Here is a 15,536-nt window from a genome sequence, read left to right as displayed (position 1 = left end):
TCAGGAGGAGGCGGTTTATAGCGGTTTGACGAGTACATAGTACATAGTTCCCCACACGAACATCCCTTCTACTCACGACGACAATATTTAATTTATCTTATGTAGCAAAGTCTGCCGCGGCCCGCAACTTAGCTTGTTTAGGTTCATCATTTATACCGGTATAAGTATTTTTCTTATCATTTTTGAAGATGCTATACTGGTACTGTAATGCATTTTGTTGTTGCCAAAGTGTTAGGGAATGAGGGTTAGGTAGGTTGTGGTTTTAGGTCTCTAGCTACTTTCTATTTAAGTTTTTTATACGTAGTTCTTCCCATAATGGTTGTCAGGACGGATGCTTGTGGTTTGGTAGGTAGGCTCGAAATTCTCCCACCGTTTCACTGACGTATGAAGCGTTCTGTAAGACTTTCTGGTACCCTTCTTTGATGGAACCTACTCCAGTGAGTGGTACATTTAAAGATGGCGTTGGATTGATAGAAAAAAAACATATGCATCATAGCATGCCAATGTAATCAATGCATTTATTCCAGAGCTGTTAGTACAGAAGGGGGTGGTAGGTGGGGTTTGTGTTTGTGTGATTTGGGTGTGGGGTGTGTTTGGACAAGAAACCACCCCATAATCTAATTTGTTGTGCTTAATAAGAGGGGAGCCTGTGTGTGTTTTTCTTTTATTGGATATGAGTTGTCACGCAAAATCATCTACCCTCCAGACGAAGCAGCATGATTACAAATAGTAAACTCTTTGCAGTGAGTAGACAGATGGAGCACGCATATATAGACAAATTAATTACAAAACTGGAAACGGGGGAGTAAATGAAAACACTCTGGAGTAATAAAGCATTTTGTTTGACTGCGGCAGGAAACGTGATAATATCGTAAGTTGGATTTGTGACTTTTAGTGCGCCATGTTTTTGTTTAAACACTTTAGATCAGGCGGTGTGTCATCATGGGGGCAGAATTTTGTTGAAAATGAGGATCAATATCCATCCATCCTTATGTCGCTTATTCATATTGTATATCCACGGATTTTTCGACATACCAAACAGACACACTGTATTTTCCGCACTTTTAAGTTTTTCAAAAATCAACGCTGGGATTCATAATCCGGTGCACCTTATGAAAATCTGTAAAAAAGCTCTTCACTTGATTGACTGTCAGACCATTTCCCGCTCACACAAGGATGTAATACGTACGCCGGCTGCAGTAAACCAATCAGAAAGCAACACGTCAAAGGTACAGTACATACGTTGGGGGTGGATGCTCGGGCTAAGGTATCTGCTTTAACTGTTGTCAGAGTTTTCGCGAAAGCAGGAATCATTGCTGAACGGCCACACTATATGATTATTATTATTTGCACTATATTGATTGAGAGCTGAACCCGGTTAATGGCGAAAAATTCTATTAAATAGTGGAGTAAATTTCAACAAAACTCACTGTTTTGCTTCCGTTGCTTTTTTTTTGTTGGCTGTGTGTTTTAGCATGTGACTTATAACACGAATTACATAAGGCGGAAAATACATATATATTGAAATTATGATTTTATTGAACATTTTTTGAGTACTCTGTGATGGTTCACTGCAGGGCTCTACATTAAAAACCAAAATGACTTGCCCATAGGGAATCCTTAAGGTGAGAACTACTTGCCCGAACTTGCCCCAGGTAAAATGAAAAGACTGCCATAATGATATCATGTAATTTTTTGTGGCATCACATGAGAATCTCAAATAAATCAAATAATGAAATAAATAATACTTTACACATGGTAGTCGTAGTAAGCAGTGATATTTATAAGTTGTGCACCACAATGAAACATTATTGAATAGACACATTTGTGTACTAGTAAAGTGTTTTTAATCCAGAAAAAAAGCTCAATGGTCAAACAATAATTTGTGAAGCAAAGGTGAGAAAAATCCACAGAGAAATGGAAGCGCTAGATTTTGTAGCTTGTGCAAAATCAGCACTTGGTATTGGATCTAATGGGTGGTGTTTCATTGTGACCACTTCAAATTGTCACAGCAATGTGATTCACTCACCTTTGCCATCATTTGATTTGCTGCCGCTAATAAAATACTTGTTTAGGAGGCACTGCTTCATCACCTTTTGCTGTTTCCTTCAGAATTAGACGATGTTGGCAGCGCCGCCATGACGGATGTTTTCGTAGTCAAACGATCGCTGATTGGTTGATCGCGAACAACGGGTGTGGGTAAAACGCGGACTGTGGATTACGGACCGCGGTCTAAATAAACGATTCTGATTGGTCCATTTCAAGATTTGCAAGGATTGCTTTGCAAATTACCACCGGAATTACTCAGTCCGTGTTTTACCAACACCCAACAAGAACCGCTTTAAAAAAAACTCTTGGCAGTATGGCATTCCAAAGTACACTTGCCCGACGGGAATATCACTGATTGGATTTACTTGCCCGAATTTTGTTTTAACTTGCCCCGGGCCATCGGTACATTGTTATTGTCGAGCCCTGGTTCACTGACTTGCATTTGAAGTGACCAGTCATAAATGATGGGGTGTTGTTTGCCCCCAGACTACCAAAACCGGCAACAACAACGAGGGTTGCGGGAGTGCTGGAACCTATCCCAGCTGTCAGCCAAACACATTCACATATAGACAAACAACCATTCACACTCACATTCATACCTATGGACAATTTCGAGTCGCCAATTAACCTAGCATGTTTTTGGAATGTGGGAGGAAACCGGAGTACCCGAAGAAAACCCACGCATGCACGGGGAGAACATGCAAACTCCACACAGAGATGGCCGAGGTTGGAATTGAACTCGGGTCTCCTAGCTGTGTGGCCTGCGCACTAACCACTCGGACACTGTGCAGCCCTTGGAAAATATACAACACGAAAATGGTGCTACTTTGCAGTATATTGACAAATTCTTATCATAATTAATTACAAAATAATTAATTACAATATTAGCTTTAAGCGAACTAAGCAATGCTGTTCAGTCTGAATTTTTTTTTATTGTAAAAGACCAATATTTTTGCACTTTTTTGTCATACCTGTTAGCTTGTGTTGTGTGAACAAAAACAATTTTGTCAATTTATGGAAATAATAATTCTGTATAATAAGTACAGATTGCAGTGCTGTTTATGTTCATTTCGGTATTAGTAAAGCATCCCCAAATATCTGCTCAGTACCAGTGGTACCTTCTTGAATTCAATAACATTTCGGTTCCTCTTTCTATGTATAAGCAAGCTGCTAACAAGAGCGAGGTCCAATCAGAATTGCTGTCTCTGTGAGGTTGGGATGATGGACTTTCCGCTGCCAAAACACTACCATATGCTGGTATTTTGTAACAAATTACTACTGCAATATGTCTACGCTTGGGAGAATGACAAGAGTACACAGAAGGACACATTTTGCGTTTGATGTTATGGAGAACAAGGCACTGTGTAAACCATGCGGAGCATTGATCACCGATAAAAACACACCTAACTTGCAGCATCTGCAGGCGAATCATCCTGACAAGTGAAGCGAAGAGAAGAGACAATTTGCACAATAATTGCATAATATTTTTATGTTGTGTTTACTGCTGCTTTTATTGCTGAGAAGGAACAGAGTTGCATTGTAGATGCCAAGTCCATTAGGCAGAGTTAATTTATTACTTCCTACAGTAGTTGTACTCTATCATAATATTAATATTATGGGGGTGCTGGAGCCTATCCCAGCTGTCTTTGGGCGAGAGGCGGGGTACACCCTGGACTGGTGGCCAGCCAATCATAGGTCACATATAGACAAACAACCATTCACACTCACATTCATACCTATGGACAATTTGGAGTCACCAATTAACGTAGCATGTTTTTGGAATGTGGGAGGAAACCGGAGTACCCGGAGAAAACCCACGCATGGCCGAGGGTGGAATTGAACCCTGGTCTCCTAGCTGTGAGGTCTGCACACTAACCACTAGACCGCCGTACCGCCTTCCCAAATAAATATAATAAATGTAAATAAATGAAAAAGCTTTATCCTTTATACTTGACTAAGTTTACTGTAGGGTTGCACGGGGGTCGAGTAGTTAGCACACAGGCCTCACAGCTAGGAGACCGTAGTTCAATTCCAACCTCGACCATCTCGGTGTGGAGTTTGCATGTTTTCCCCGTGTATGCGTGGGTTTTTTCCGGGTACTCCGGTTTCCTCCCACATTCCAAAAACATGCTAGGTTAATTAGCGACTCCAAATTGTCCATAGGTATGAATGTGAGTGTGAATGGTTGTTTGTCTATATGTGCCCTGTGATTGGCTGGCGACCAGTCCAGGGTGTATTCCGCCTCTCGCCCGAAAACAGCTGGGATAGGCTCCAGCACCGCCACGACCTTTGTGGTTAACTATGGGCACCAAAGTGTGGGCCGGGGGCAATTTGCAGAACATGTCTTGTTTTTTTTTATGTAGCACGGTGTAGAAAAATAATGCGTCATGTTATTAAATATACTTTTTCATGTTAGCTGCTAGAATAACAATTTCGCTGTGGCTTAGTAAATATACAAGTTATGTGAATTGATTTTTTTGTGAGGGCTTTTGTGTCAAAATTGCTGTTTACAATGACGTCCATTTTTAGCTAGCTCATATTAACTCATTTTCTCACACTAGAATGCACAGAAAAGGGAAGGTTTCACATAAGGATTGGGAATAATGGGCAAAATACAGTAAAAAAAAAAAAAGTGCAGTTGCCCTTTAAGGTACTCTCCAGCCGATCTCCAGCTCTCCATGCCGCACCTCCTTTTATCCTGGGTGTCCAATAGAAAAGCAGAGCTCTGCCATTCACTTCCTATTCCGATCAACAGGAAGTGATATTTTAGAATTGTACTCAGTTTTATGGTGTGTGTGACCTTAAATTCCGAGGTATGTAGTACCTTGCTGTACTGTTACACCCCTACTTACTAATATTGTAGAAGAAGAAGGGACAAACATAAAAAAGAGAAATGACTTTAATGCATCATGAAGTTACTTTAGCGGAGTAGTTAAAAAAAACTTATTTTCTTGTTATTTTATTGTCTTCACTTTGATAGCTTTTCCTGGCATTTATTGGCCGAGTGTATTATTTTTACAGCAGCAGGGTGATATTTAGATATTATCTTTTTTTTTTTTAATCTGCTGAGATCCATAAAAAAGTCATAAATTGCAGTGCAGCACAGTTTTTTAGTTTTTACATCATGTTCATTTGCTGCTTTTGCAGGGCTATACAACTGAAGATCCTCTATGGGGGACAACAAGAGCGCTGGGCGTTTTTTTTTAAGCACTTACTTGCAAGTCAAAGATGCTCTATGTGACAGGAAGGCTTTGTTGTTTTTTAGGTCAGAGCTGCTCCATTTGACAGGGTGCTAGATTAACCCTGGAACAGACCTTTTTATTGTGTTCTATATATTATCGGATGTTATATTTAAATATGAGTAAAAATACAAGCATTTACACAACAACTACATCGGACTGAGTAGTGTGTGATGCTATGAAAGAGCCTCTGAGGCACAAACAAAGCCTTTACTTGTATCCAGGCTAAAAAAAAAAAAAAAAGAAAACGTAGCATGAGTAACAGAAGCTGCTTGTGGTCCTCCTGCATTAAAGCCACGTTGTGTTGGCATGTCACAGGAAATGCACAAAGTACTAATAAGCATGTAGCCTACATTGCTTAGCCTTCAAGCTAGTATGCATTGGTTTCAAGTATGCAGCGTGGTTGCAAGGAGGGTGCCAACGGTATAAGCCCCACTTCTTACAAACGTTTATGGCTTAGACACTGTTATCAGTTTAGCTGGTAAGTGTTTGGTGGGTTCCCCCAGCGGGGTGGGGGGGGGACACATGTCGAGTGCAGAGGAAACGCTGAGAAGCACCATCCACATGGGGACAAGTAGCAAAATTACAGTAAGGACAGACAGCCTAGAATCCACAAAAAATATTTAAAAAAATGAAAACAGGGTTGCATTTTACTACAACAGAAGAGCCAACTATGATATCAGGGATGCCCATATTGAGGGCATGCATTTGTTGCATTTTCATGTAATTTTGTGTTTACCTTTATAGTTTACCTTGACTTTAAACTATAAACTTCCACACAGTCAGGAGATTGGGAAGACCTGGGTTTGATTCTCCGCTTGGGAATCTCTGTGTGTTCGCCCCCATGCATGGGTGGGTACTCCGGGTACTCCGGTTTCCTCCCACATTCCAAAAACATGCTAGGTTAATTAGCGACTCCAAATTGTCCATAGGTATGAATGTGAGTGTGAATGGTTGTTTGTCTATATGTGCCCTGTGATTGGCTGGCCACCAGTCCAGGGTGTACCCCGCCTCGCGCCCGGAATTGAACCCAGGTCTCCTAGCTGTGAGGCCCGTGTTGTAACCATTTGTTCCGCCGTGCAACCCTGAGATTTTTTTAATGTATTTTCTAATTTTGTAGAAAGGCTCCAAAAAATGTTTACATTTAAGACAAATCTTTGTTTTATTAGTATTGGTATCAACATGGGTCACACGGTGGTGAAGTGGTTAGCATGTCAGAAGATTCTGAAAACCTGGGTTCCAATCTCTGCTTGGTTTGCATGTTCTCCCCGTGCATGCGTGGGTTTCCTCCCACATTCCAATGCTAATTTAATTGGTGACTCCAAATTGTCCATAGGTATGAATGTGAGTGTGAATGGTTGTTTGTCTATATGTGCCCTGTGATTGGTTGGCTGGCCACCAGTCCAGGGTGTACCCCGCCTCTCGCTCGAAGACAGCTGGGATAGGCTCCAGCATACCTGTGACCCTAGTGAGGATAAGTGGTAGAAAATGGATGGATGGAATTTTTTAGAATTTATTTTTTTGTGTGTAAAAATGTCTAAACTCTCTTATAGCATAAAAGTATGAATTTCATATATGTGGGAGGAAACCGGAGTACCCGAAGAAAACCCACGCATGCACAGGGAGAACATGCAAACTCCACACAGAGATGGCCGAGTGTAGAATTGAACTCGGGTCTCCTCGCTGTGTGGCCTGCGCACTAACCACTTGTACACTGTGCAGCCCTTCGAAAATATACAACATGAAAACGGTGCTACTTTGCACTATATTGACAAATTCTTATCATAATTAATTAATTTAATCATTGTATCATTTACGCATTTACATGTAGTAAAAATCAAAAGGGCCTAAGGCCTATGCAGTTACAATTTCCAAATCCAAAAATATGTTTTTGCCCACTTTATTGTGAATATAATATTGATCTTCGAGAGGGAAAGTCAAACTTGTGTTGGCCTTTTAAAGGTTGTCCACTTGCTGACTTTCATGATACTGATTTTCATCGCCCATGAGGTTCCAAGATTATTCTACACCATCTACGGCGTTATGCTCCTCTTGCACGGATCGTGGGTACGAGGTCGTGGGATCCTGAGAGTTAAACAGGATACATTTTGGTTTATTGAGCTGGAAAACACCCTGAAAAAGTGTGTAATATATCACTGGTAAAGGTCAATTCAACTGGTGCCATTATCGACAGTATTGCATAACTCAGGGGTGCTCACACTTTTTCAGCATGCGAGCTACTTTTAAAATGACCGAGTCAAAATGATCTACCCACTACAAAAATGCAAAACATCTATTTATTTTCAAATGTATTGAGGATTATTTGTACGTACAATGTATGTTGATGTACCTTACATAACCAAATGAGCCAATATTGCAAAACACACATAATTAACTATTAACATTTTTTGTAATTACCTGAGTTTACTTTGATGACTTGCACTGAATTGAACCAGCCAGGGATGCATAGTCCGGACAGTAGCTGCTGATAGCCAGCCTCAAGCACACTTCCAAATGTTTATGAGTCATGGATAATATCCGTATCATAATATCCGTATAATATTCCATATCCGTATGGAAGTGATATGTTTTTTGCCTTTTTACTTGGTCCAGTTTTTGCCTTTTTACTTGGTCCAGCTCCTTCACTCATTTTAGTGACCATAAACTTTAGCGAGGGCTTTAAATTCTCGCAATTCGCCGACTAGCTTAGCACTTTGCATTGTTGTTTACGCATGAGCGGTGACCTAAAGGTCAAAATTCAGTTGTCATCTGATTGGTTGTCCTGTATGTCAATCAAGTAACGGGGATGGATGATAGGCTGACATCGTAAGTTCTGCTGCACTTAGAGACGTTGTTTGATTTGATTGGTCGCCCGAAGGGCAACATTCAGTTGTCATCTGAATGGCTGCCCTGTATATCAAACAAGTGACGGCATTGATGCTGGGATGATATTTTTTTAATGTCACGCCGCGATCGACCAGCGATCGACCAGTACCACCTCCGCGATCGACCGGTAGCTCGCGATCGACTTAATGAGCACCCCTGGCATAACTTATTCTATTAATTCTTGCATTTTTTTTTCCAAGTCTGTACATTTGCAGACAAGAGTCCTACGTCCATTTATTGCTGCTGTTGACCTTCTAGTGCCGAAACAGGAAAAAAGCGCCAATAATTATAGCATTAAAAATAACACAATATGTGTTGTGTATTGCTTGTAACGAGAACTTTAAAGGACGGCGTAATGGAATTGCTTATCAATCGCTGTGTGTTTTCTGTCATCCGACGCCGCCGGGGGAAAGTGCTTGGGAAAATAAAATGATAAAAGTGCTGTCATTTAACGGCGCCATCTGTGTCAGGCTCACAAATCCATCACTCGCGGGAGGATGGTGATGGAAGGAGTGGTGGGGGGGGTTAAATTATGCAGCCAGACATGCGGTAATGCTTGGATATCATCTGACATGATGAGAGCCATAATGGGTGGCGGCTATGCATTGTTTGCCAATTAATTTCTCATTCCCCGGCTCTCATCCCGGGGACTTGAGAAGGCATTTATGGAGGTCATGAGTATGCAGTCGGTGTGCCGAATATAAATATATAAATATATAAATGCACCTTGCAGCATTTGAGTTTAATGACATGAGGAGACGATGCTTTCATGGAGTCTCCTGTGTTTACCAATCAGCATGTGCGAAAACCATTCATTTCATGAATACACTGAAGTGTTCAATCTAAGCTACATCCAATGCCAGAATAAAAGAGACCGACTTTGGATGTTAAAAGTGTTAATGGATGACGTCACACGTCATGTGTGAAAGAGCCAATCGGAGGTGTAACTGTGCATAAAGGTTGAAATAGTCAAATTAGTATCTAATTGGGTTCAGCACAAGGCTGGAAGAGTCACTTTACCCTCGCTCACATTTTAATTCATTTTTGCCCCCCCCCCCCCCAAAGCACCTTTTTACTCCTCGTTTGATCTCGGCGAAAATTTCTGGCAAGTCACACAGAGCAGGATCATTTCATAATAGGTGCTTTTTTTTTTTTTTTTTTTTTTACACCTCCTGGAGCACAATGGAGCCGGTTTATGTATTTGTAGGAGCCAAACGCCTTGGGATACTGAAAGGCAGCCTAATTAATTCTGCTGGAAAGGCTTTGAAATGAAGCGCAATGCCTGAAAACAGGAGTTCAGAACATTCACACAGGGTTCTTCCCCGTCCCGTTAGACATAATATTGAATTGATTACCATTCCAGTCTATAAGCTGCACCTCATAAATATGAGGAAATAATTAATTTGTAATAATTAATTTACATTAAGCGGCACGGCGGTCTAGTGGTTAGCACGCAGACCTCACAGCTAAGAGACCAGGGTTCAATTCCACCTTCGGCCATCTCTGTGTGGAGTTTGCATGTTCCCACATTCCAAAAACATGCTAGGTTAATTAGCAACTCCAAATTGTCCATAGGTATGAATGTGAGTGTGAATGGTTGTTTGTCTATATGTGCCCTGTGATTGGCTGGCGACCAGTCCAGGGTGTACCCCGCCTCTTGCCCGAAGACCCCCGCGGCCCTCGTGAGGAAAAAGCGGTAGAAAATGAATGAATAAATTAATTTGTACATATATAAGCCGGACCATAATGTAAGCTGCACATGTTCACATCATAAAATGGCATAAAACTACATACTGTGGTGCTTTATGAGTCTGTGAGAACCAGGCAGCTCTAACTGACTGGAGCCAATCATGAGCTATGAAAAAAAAAAAAACTCACAGTGAGCTTGTGAAATAATTGGATATTTACAGGAGGTCATTACTCAATATAGCACTCACAGTGTCAACTTACAAAGAACTCTAAACTCATCACACAGCAACTTAATACTCAAAAGGTATACCTGAGAAATATACAAACAATGATTTTAAAGTTTTCCCATAATGTCTTGCATCGCAGTAAAGCATTTCAGTGGAGGACATAGAAATTAGATGGATGGATGGATGGCGCTGCAATGTTGCTTCTGTCCACTGGAGGTAGCCAGAGGAGCCCAGAGGGAGGCCGATGTCATTGCAGCACCCCCCGGCAGGCATAAATGGATGCTTTGCTTTGACGCAATGCATTAAAATTGTAATTTTTTTCATTTTCATGGCTCATACCCGTACGTTGTGCCCATATAAGGAATTCCGCTCCTTTGTGAAATCGCAAAAGGGCAGTTTTATCACTGCCTTTTGAAACCGAGCGTATTGAGCCATCCCAAACTTCTTTAAAGGCTCACTTCCAAATGTGCAAACCTCATTATCTGAAACATTCTAACTTCATTTATAGGTCAGAAAAGTGCTAAAAAGCATAATAGGTCCCCTTTAACATCCGAATTGTACAAAATTGGGACTGTATTTTCATATGAAACCCAATACGTCCATTTGTCCAGTCCCTCATTTAAACAGGAAGTCGTCTAATTGAAATGCTTTTTAGGTCCCAGGGAAGATTCAGGGATATGGAGACGGCAAAACAAAATGTCCTTGTTTTGTCTCCAAGGTGATGGCGGCTGTGGACTGTGTCTACTCTTAGCATTCCCACCCCCAGTCCTTATCCTCATCCCCCCTTTTTTGTGCTAATCTGCTGTAAAAGACACAGAAGACAAGTTTGCTCAAGGACACTTTCAACTCCCAGCGCTCTCTGGTGGCTTGTCGGGCATATTTAACATGCACACATGGACCATGGACGTCATCTGTAAAAAAAAAAAAAAAAGAATAATGTACCTAGCTGTGCACTCAACGGGATCGTGCAGAAGTATGGAATTAGATTCCAGACGTGGCTTCCCGGCGACTTTGAATTAACCTCCAGCTGTGAGTCGTCTTTCTTTGCTCGGTCTTATTAAGAAAATGATAACTTGTATTGTTTGAAGAGGCTCTGCACACTGTAATTATTAGCATCCCACTGTCTCGCAGACAGCCACGTCAACTTCAAAGAAAGTTAGAGAAATTGCAAGCTCTGAAGTGAAAACTTGGCTTGAAAATGCATTAATTAAATGTACATTCAAAAACGCATCCATTGTGTGGGATTCATGAAAATTCAGGTCCGATTACAGAATTTTTCGGTCAGAATTATTTTCGAAGTTGTGGTGGTGGGCTGCTGTGTCGTGCCTCAGTTGCATCCACATTTTTATCCACATTTTTTAAAAATGTTTTTTATTCTCCTATTTATTATTTATTATTTATTATTTATTATTTATTATTTATTATTTATTATTTATTATTTATTATTTATTATTTATTATTTATTATTTATTATTTATTATTTATTATTTATTATTTATTATTTATTATTTATTATTTCAGGTCCGATTACAGAATTTTTTCGCTCAGAATTATTTTCGAAGTTGTGGTGGTGGGCTGCTGTGTCGTGCCTCAGTTGCATCCACATTTTTATCCACATTTTTTTTTTTTAAATGTTGACAAATCACAACCAGAGAACAAGATTGTGAAGTGACACTTGAACATGATAGCCACTTATCGCCTGCCCGTGGAACAAAAACGAGCTAGCTAGCTGCCCCCAGAGAAGCGGTGAGAGCCGGGGAAAATGTGTAAACAAAGATGCCAGAAAGTCGAATGAGATTGAAACGTGAGCGATAGGCTTAGCCTGTGACGAGCTGTTGTCAATTGATTACACATTTGACGGACTATTTTCCGTTCTTACGATAAAAAGTCAACACAAGACACGTATTTTTATCTGGTCATGCATGTGCATATGAATTTTACAGTTTTTCCCTCCACAATTTTGGTCCAATCCAAATTATAAAAACCTGAAGGCTAACTTTCACCATAGTTGAGATAATCCAATAATGTTGTAATTGTATTTTGCTCATAAGCTGCTTAAGTGATGAATGTGACTAACATCTTAAAATATGGAAACACTTAAGCCAGCATTTTTTTTCCAGGACAAAAACACCCTCACCAAAATATAACCCCTCCTGACCACGACTACTATTGTGATAATTCTCTTATCACAAAGAGCTCATATGCACACCATGTAGCTGCTGGCTTATCTGGCCTTGTTGCCTTCACTGACCTCACGGGTCTTCTTTTTGCTATTTTAGCAGCAGCTGGGCCCATTTTCAATTACAGCCTCGTGTTAGGTGCTTCTATTCACCAACAGGCGGATGCGGTCTATATGAGGTCACTACTCCTCAAATATAAAATGCATTATCATAATTATGGGGTTAATAAAGAGCAGGCCCTTTTTTGAGCTAGTTTTTCATTAATATACTACCCGTGTCAGCATGTAGGAGTCTCAGTTAGCAAAGAAAGACTTTTTGTACTTGCTACTTATTGATGATTGTTGTTAAAGCTCATAAAATGGCGTAAAATTCGACCAGCGATATTAATAATAATAATAATAAGAAGGCTATTACAAAAAAGCACATAAATCAGTTAATACATTCATGTAAAAATAACATGAAAATATTAATAATAATATACAGTATCATAATAACAATTGTAGTTAATTAATAAAATAACAAAATATATAATAATAATAATTTATAATACAAATTTTATGACTTCTACTACTAATAATAATAACAATAATAATGTGTTTGCAAATGTTTACGCTGTACATTGTTCATATTTGATGTCATCAATTTATTCTCCACATTATTTATTATTTATTAGGCTGCTGTGTCGTGCCTCATTTGCATCCACATTTTCATCCACATTTTTTAAAAATGTTTTTTATTCTCCACTTTATTATTTATTATTTATTATTTATTATTTATTATTTATTATTTATTATTTATTATTTATTATTTATTATTTATTATTTATTATTTATTATTTATTATTTATTATTTATTATTTATTATTTATTATTTTGCAATGACATTCAAAAACGCATCCATTGTGCGGGATTCATGAAAATTCAGGTCCAATTACAGAATTTTTTTGCTCAGCATTATTTTCGAAGTTGTGGTGGTAGGCTGCTGTGTCGTGCCTCAGTTGCATTCACATTTTTATCCACATTTTAAAAAAATGTTTTTTATTCTCCACTATTATTTATTATTTATTATTTATTATTTATTGTTTATTTATTATATTATTTATTATTTAATTAATTAACTATCTAATTATTAATTAATCTATCAATGGTAAATAGAACTCCAGACTGTGTGTATCATAGTAAATGTGACAGGAAGTGACATCGGAGGTTTAGAGTTGAGTTTTAGCTTGTCATGGGTTATGATTCCAACAATATCCCATAATATGCGTGTTGTGAAATTATTTAAACATGCAATAAATTCCTGTTCTGACGATCATGCCTTTGTCTCACCAAACACTGACACCTAGTGGCCAATATAGAATAATAAAGAAGGAATAATAATACTATTGTGGTACAAAATATGAAGACAATTAAAACATGTATTATAATTGCAATGTAACAAAATGTATTCATTCATTCATTTTCTACCGCCAATATTTTAGTTTATTTATCTAATTTGCAAAATACGGGTATATAAAAATCTCATCTTGTTCTTTGCCTCTTCCCCACCAGAGTCTTCCTCTTCTGTGATGGTCTACATGGACACCACCACGAGGAGGACAACCACTCATCCCACCACCACCACCACTACGACGACCTTCACCTCCACACCAGCAAGGACCACCACGACCAGAATCCCTGTCACCACCGCCCAGTGGCCCAGAGCCACGTCCACGGCCTCTCCTCCGCTCCAGACTTCCGAGGGACGCTCGGTCTCCGGCAGTGATGATGAACGATCGCCGCCTTCCTCCAGGCTTCCCAACACCAGGGTGGAGTACTGCAGTCCCCTGGTCATGATGGATGTCTCTTGGCCCAAGACGAGGCAGGGGATGGTTGCTAAGATGTCCTGTCCTTCTGGAACCACAGGTAAGATCTATTTTGGTGTTTTTGGTCTTGAGACACATGCTAACTCGCAAACTAGAGAGCTAGCGACCTTAACGGTAGCCTTCAAGTTATTTCCTTTAAACTTAAATAGCCAAAAACTTACCACTTCCACACGGATAGGGAGGATAACTATTAACAGCTATTTAACCTTGAACATGAACATTAATCAAACGTAATAATAACTAACATTAAACTTTCATATCAAGGCGGGGGCCTCAAACTAGTGTCCTGCGGGCCACATTTGGCCCGCGGGCCGCATGTTTGAGACCCCTGCTTTAATTTGTTTGATGATATGAAACATGTATGTGTTGACAAACATGCACAAAAATAAGAAATAAGGAAGGGAGCAAACTATTTTTCACACCAATGTAACTCCAAAAACGTCAGTGTTGTAATTTTGGTCTTAAAGGCAAATTCTACCTTGTCCTGTAGTTTTTTTGTGCACATAATAAAGGTTGCAATTTTTTTCGGATTGTGTAAAAAGTTGTAAATTTGTAACAATACCAAAAATTTTATCTTTTTGTACAATTTTGATATGACATGTTTTTTTTTTCCCACACTATTTTAAACAGCAGTTAACAATATTAATAAGGCTAACCTTTGGAACCTGATTTACTGATCACACTGATTGATAAATAATTCAATGACATTCACGTCATGAATATTGGAACACAAAAGGCATCAACCCATATAGGTTTTATTATGATTCTGACAGTTGTCTGATGTTTTTTTGTGTGTTAGTTGCAGATTTGCATGCTTGTACTTGAGAATAATTATGATGTCTGTCGTTAATTTTGACAAAGTTACGACATTTTTTTATGCTCCATATAAATATAGAGCATCATAAACAACGGAAGGGTGCCCATTGGTCGTGAGCAATTGTGTATTATTTTTGTTATATCGAGGGTTTTGGCATTTTTATCAAGAAAATTAATGGAAGTCTCACAACGTTTTTATTTTCGAGGCTGTTTCCACCGCCATAGGGCGCCCTGGATTGAATTGGTGATGAAAAGGAGACTTTGAAGACAAAGAAGTCTGCAACGACTGAGTTTTTAGCCTAGAAACCTCCATATTGTGGGTTTGTTTGTTGGATGGAGAAGTGTTCTATAAAAAAAAAAAAAAAAAAAAAGTCAAATGTCTGGAATGACACTCCAATCCGGGGTCCTCATTAATGGGAAACACCATCCGAGACCTTGCTAACAGGCGAGATAAGACGGAGCGCATACATTCCATCCTCTTCAAAGCTACTTGCTCTTCACAAGGCAAAAAGTCGAACCCGCGTTTTCTCTCTCTTTCTCTCCGCTTTGAAACTTCCTCGAAACCCCCGGCCCCAACTTCATCACC

The 15,536-nt window shown here is 39.4% G+C and overlaps 1 protein-coding gene across 19 annotated transcripts in view; it reads left to right on the top strand.

Moving 5' to 3' along the window:
- Positions 1-15,536, top strand: part of LOC131124906 (adhesion G protein-coupled receptor L3-like) — a 172,720-nt gene that overhangs the window by 95,407 nt on the left and 61,777 nt on the right. For all 19 annotated transcript variants that reach the window (XM_058065882.1, XM_058065878.1, XM_058065876.1 and 16 more), the window contains exon 8: positions 13,821-14,174. In XM_058065882.1, coding sequence (XP_057921865.1) covers positions 13,821-14,174 — 354 coding nt within the window. The remainder of the gene's footprint in view (positions 1-13,820; positions 14,175-15,536) is intronic.

This window comes from Doryrhamphus excisus, chromosome 3, assembly GCF_030265055.1.
Source record: "Doryrhamphus excisus isolate RoL2022-K1 chromosome 3, RoL_Dexc_1.0, whole genome shotgun sequence".
Lineage (NCBI taxonomy): Eukaryota > Metazoa > Chordata > Actinopteri > Syngnathiformes > Syngnathidae > Doryrhamphus > Doryrhamphus excisus.
This window is presented reverse-complemented; position numbering and strand designations above follow the sequence as displayed.